The following is a 3,155-nucleotide window of genomic DNA, read 5'->3' as shown; positions in this document are numbered from 1 at the left end:
CCTCTGCGTTACTCTGCGATAATGACCAACAGGATGGTGGTGAAGCTGACCGTCTCTGCCTGGGGGGCGGCCTTGGGTCTGATCGGGATTCTGCTGGGCCTGACCATCCGTCTGAACCGGTGTAGGACTTTCATTGCAAATACTTACTGTGACAACGCCTCACTGTTCAAGCTGTCGTGTGAGAACGTGGTTGTTAATAACATCTACGGCCTGACCTTCACTGTGGTCCTCTTGACAGCCCCCATCGGCAGCATCATTGTCACCTACACCAGGATCACTGTTGTCTGTCTGACCAGTAAGAGCAAGTCTCTGAACAGTAAAGCCTTGAAGACCTGCAGCACACACCTCTTTGTCTACATGATCATGTTTGTTTTTGGGAAAATGAACATTGTGTTGCATCGTTTCCCTGAATACTCAGAGTACAGGAAAGTGTGTGTTATTCTGTTTCATATCGTCCCCGGCAGCCTGAACCCCATCATCTACGGCGTTCAGTCCAAAGAGATGAAACGGTTCCTGTCCAAACTGTTCTTCTCCAGAAAGTTTCTGTCATCATCATAATAATGTGTGAAATTAGTTTTAAATTCTGAAAGCTGAGTGTGACTCGTTAGGTTTAAAACATTTGACAATGAAATGTTTGTGTGTAAAAAAAGAAAACGGAGAGAGACAGAGAAACCCTTACTAGTTGGGAGTTTCAGAAAATTTAGGCTCTGGCATTTCTGGAGGGGTTTAGTTTATTGAATATAGAAATGTATATAGAGTTGTAAAAACAACTTTATTGACCAACGAGAAAAAGTCATGCATGCTTGAAGGTAAGGAAATATTCTGAGTATATTTTGAGTATTTTTTTTAGCCAAAATATGTCTACAATGTCTTCAGACTACAATACAGTTATATTTATATACTGTATGAAAGTCAAAGTTTAAAATATGTTAAAATTGAGGTTAGTACAAGTTCAGATTTTAGTCTTAAATTTGTCAAGACAACCAAAGAAATGTAAACTGCAGTAGACCCAGATATACAATTGACCATCTTCAGGTTGCAAATCCCTTCCTGTTCGCCTACTGAGGGACATAGAAGGTTCTGTACAGTAAACGTCTGTCAGATGACATGTTCATTGCTATGACTGATATTTTTTCACTGACTTCCACAAATAAAAACATTCCCTTGTTCTACAACCATCCTGATATGTATGTTTCCAGGGAAGCCTCGTCTCTGGAATTCAAGTACAACTAATACCTTGGTTGGTTTACTGCAAATTGATGAAAGCTTTCCCATAGGTTATGTTGGGAAAATGTTCAAGGTTTACCCTGTGGCACATGTTCCTGGATAAGACTGGCCCAATGAAACTTTTGCCCTACTTTTGAATTAGGAAAATGTCAGGTAAATGTCCCACAAAGTTTTACCTAAGCAGGGCCGTGGAGTTCTCTAACTCTGGATTGATGGGTCAGAGGCTCGGCTTAAGTGTGCTTATCCAGATTCAATTGGCGGTACAGGTAAGCCCCCAGGAGGTACTTTCCAATACTTCTTATCCCCAATTTTGATTCCAGGAATCAAATTTCTAGCGGAGGGAGGGATAGCTCACACTGGTCTGGGAAACCTGGGACATTTGCCTAACACTAATTCTAATGACAGTTGTCCAGAAATTGGAGCATTTTGGACATTCATCATACATTATAACTGCAGAAAGTGAAGGCCAAATATCACTGACACATGGGATCACAGTGGACACGTCTGATACATCCCATTGTTGTTCCCAGATGTCCCAGGCAACATTCAGAAGCCCTGCCCACCTCTCACTGTAACTTGCAGCCTGGTCAAAAATTCAGGCTCATTACGATATATCTTACAAGATATTTGCTTCTTAAGGAAATATATCAGCTTCTGCTGCACCTAGAAACTTCTTGTCTTTGCTGACCTGACACATGCAGTCCCCCCGATAAAATACATTGAGTGTACGCAGCCTGCACACTGCCAAGGGTCAGAATCTGATCTGAGAGCCATTTAACATTTATCTGGCCTTTGAGGCCTCTTGCCACTTCTGTCCAACCTTCAAACTCAACAAACTAACATAATTACTGGATTCCAAAAGAGACCGCACATTGCAGACTCTTTTGGAACCAGGTTGGACCTGCCTCTTTGTAGCAATATGGCTGCCCATTGAGTGTGACTGGTATCTGTCTGCTGGAGGCCTGTGCAGTTTCTGGAAGACGAGGCTGCCTGTCCCTGGCTGCTCTTTGGCTTTAGTGATGAGAGGTTTCTATTCAGGAAGTGACTCCTGGCCACTCATTTTCAACCACAATCTCTGAGTGGATGTCATATTTTCACCCACCTTTCAGAGAACAGGTTGCTTTTTTGGCCTTACTCTAAGAAGGCTTCAAGGGGAATTTACTTGTTTGGATTCAGTTCTCTGGCACGTCTCCAGTCGTTGGCTAGAAATGAATCAGGCCTGATTAGTTTAAGGACAGCATAGATTAAGGATTTCAGTGGTGTTGCTGCTTCCTAACTGAATAAGTTTTCCTTCCCAGCCATGGTTGAGCTTTGACCATAAATAATTTGATCTGAGCTCAGGAGCAGGACCGGTTCTACTGCATCCACAAAGAAGTGAATGAAACTTCTAATCTGAGCAAGGCACCTTGAGTATTTAATATGAAGGAAAATAGGCTAAATCTCATGGATATCATGACTTGAAATGATGGACAGTCTTAACAGTGAGTCTTAATGAGTCTTAACACAGAAAAAGTTAAGAGCTTTGAAAGATCTGACTGTCTCCATGGCCACCTGTTGGTTAGGACTTCCCATTTCCACCTGTCACCTGCTTCTATACCTTTTATATGTGAAGAAAGATGTTGCGATTCACTGCAGTGTCAGGAGGTTGAATAGCTCGATGGAAAACTACACTTTCAACAGCTATATGCTGCAGATTGAAGGGTTAAATGTGGAGGACGCGTCCATGTACCCTGTATTCTTCCTGTTGCTGTCTGTCTATCTGTTCATTATGATAGCTAACGTTGGGATTGTGGCTCTGATTATCCTCGATAAAAGCCTCCATCAGCCCATGTATTTGCTGTTTTGCAACCTGCCTTTTAATGATATTCTGGGAAACTCTGTCATGTTGCCTCGTGTGTTGATGGACATCCTCCAGCCGCCGGCTGAGC

The 3,155-nt window shown here is 42.6% G+C and overlaps 2 protein-coding genes across 2 annotated transcripts in view; both read left to right on the top strand.

Annotated features, from left to right (window-relative positions):
• LOC103156635 (olfactory receptor 52N2-like) lies at nt 1–558 on the top strand (the record flags this gene model as incomplete). Its single annotated transcript, XM_007578764.1, has 1 exon — nt 1–558. A coding segment is annotated over one exon (558 nt), but the record flags the coding sequence as incomplete, so codon positions are not given.
• A 2,326-nt stretch (nt 559–2,884) lies between these two features.
• The window catches only part of LOC103156634 (olfactory receptor 52N5-like), a 946-nt gene continuing 675 nt past the window's right edge, over nt 2,885–3,155 (top strand). The window contains exon 1 of the mRNA XM_007578763.2: nt 2,885–3,153. Within this exon, the coding sequence (XP_007578825.2) occupies nt 2,885–3,153 (269 nt within the window). The remainder of the gene's footprint in view (nt 3,154–3,155) is intronic.

This window comes from Poecilia formosa, unplaced genomic scaffold (assembly GCF_000485575.1).
Source record: "Poecilia formosa unplaced genomic scaffold, Poecilia_formosa-5.1.2 Scaffold490, whole genome shotgun sequence".
NCBI classification, from domain to species: Eukaryota; Metazoa; Chordata; class Actinopteri; order Cyprinodontiformes; family Poeciliidae; genus Poecilia; species Poecilia formosa.
The sequence above is the reverse complement of the archived record's forward strand: the minus strand, read 5'-3'. Positions and strand labels throughout refer to the sequence as shown.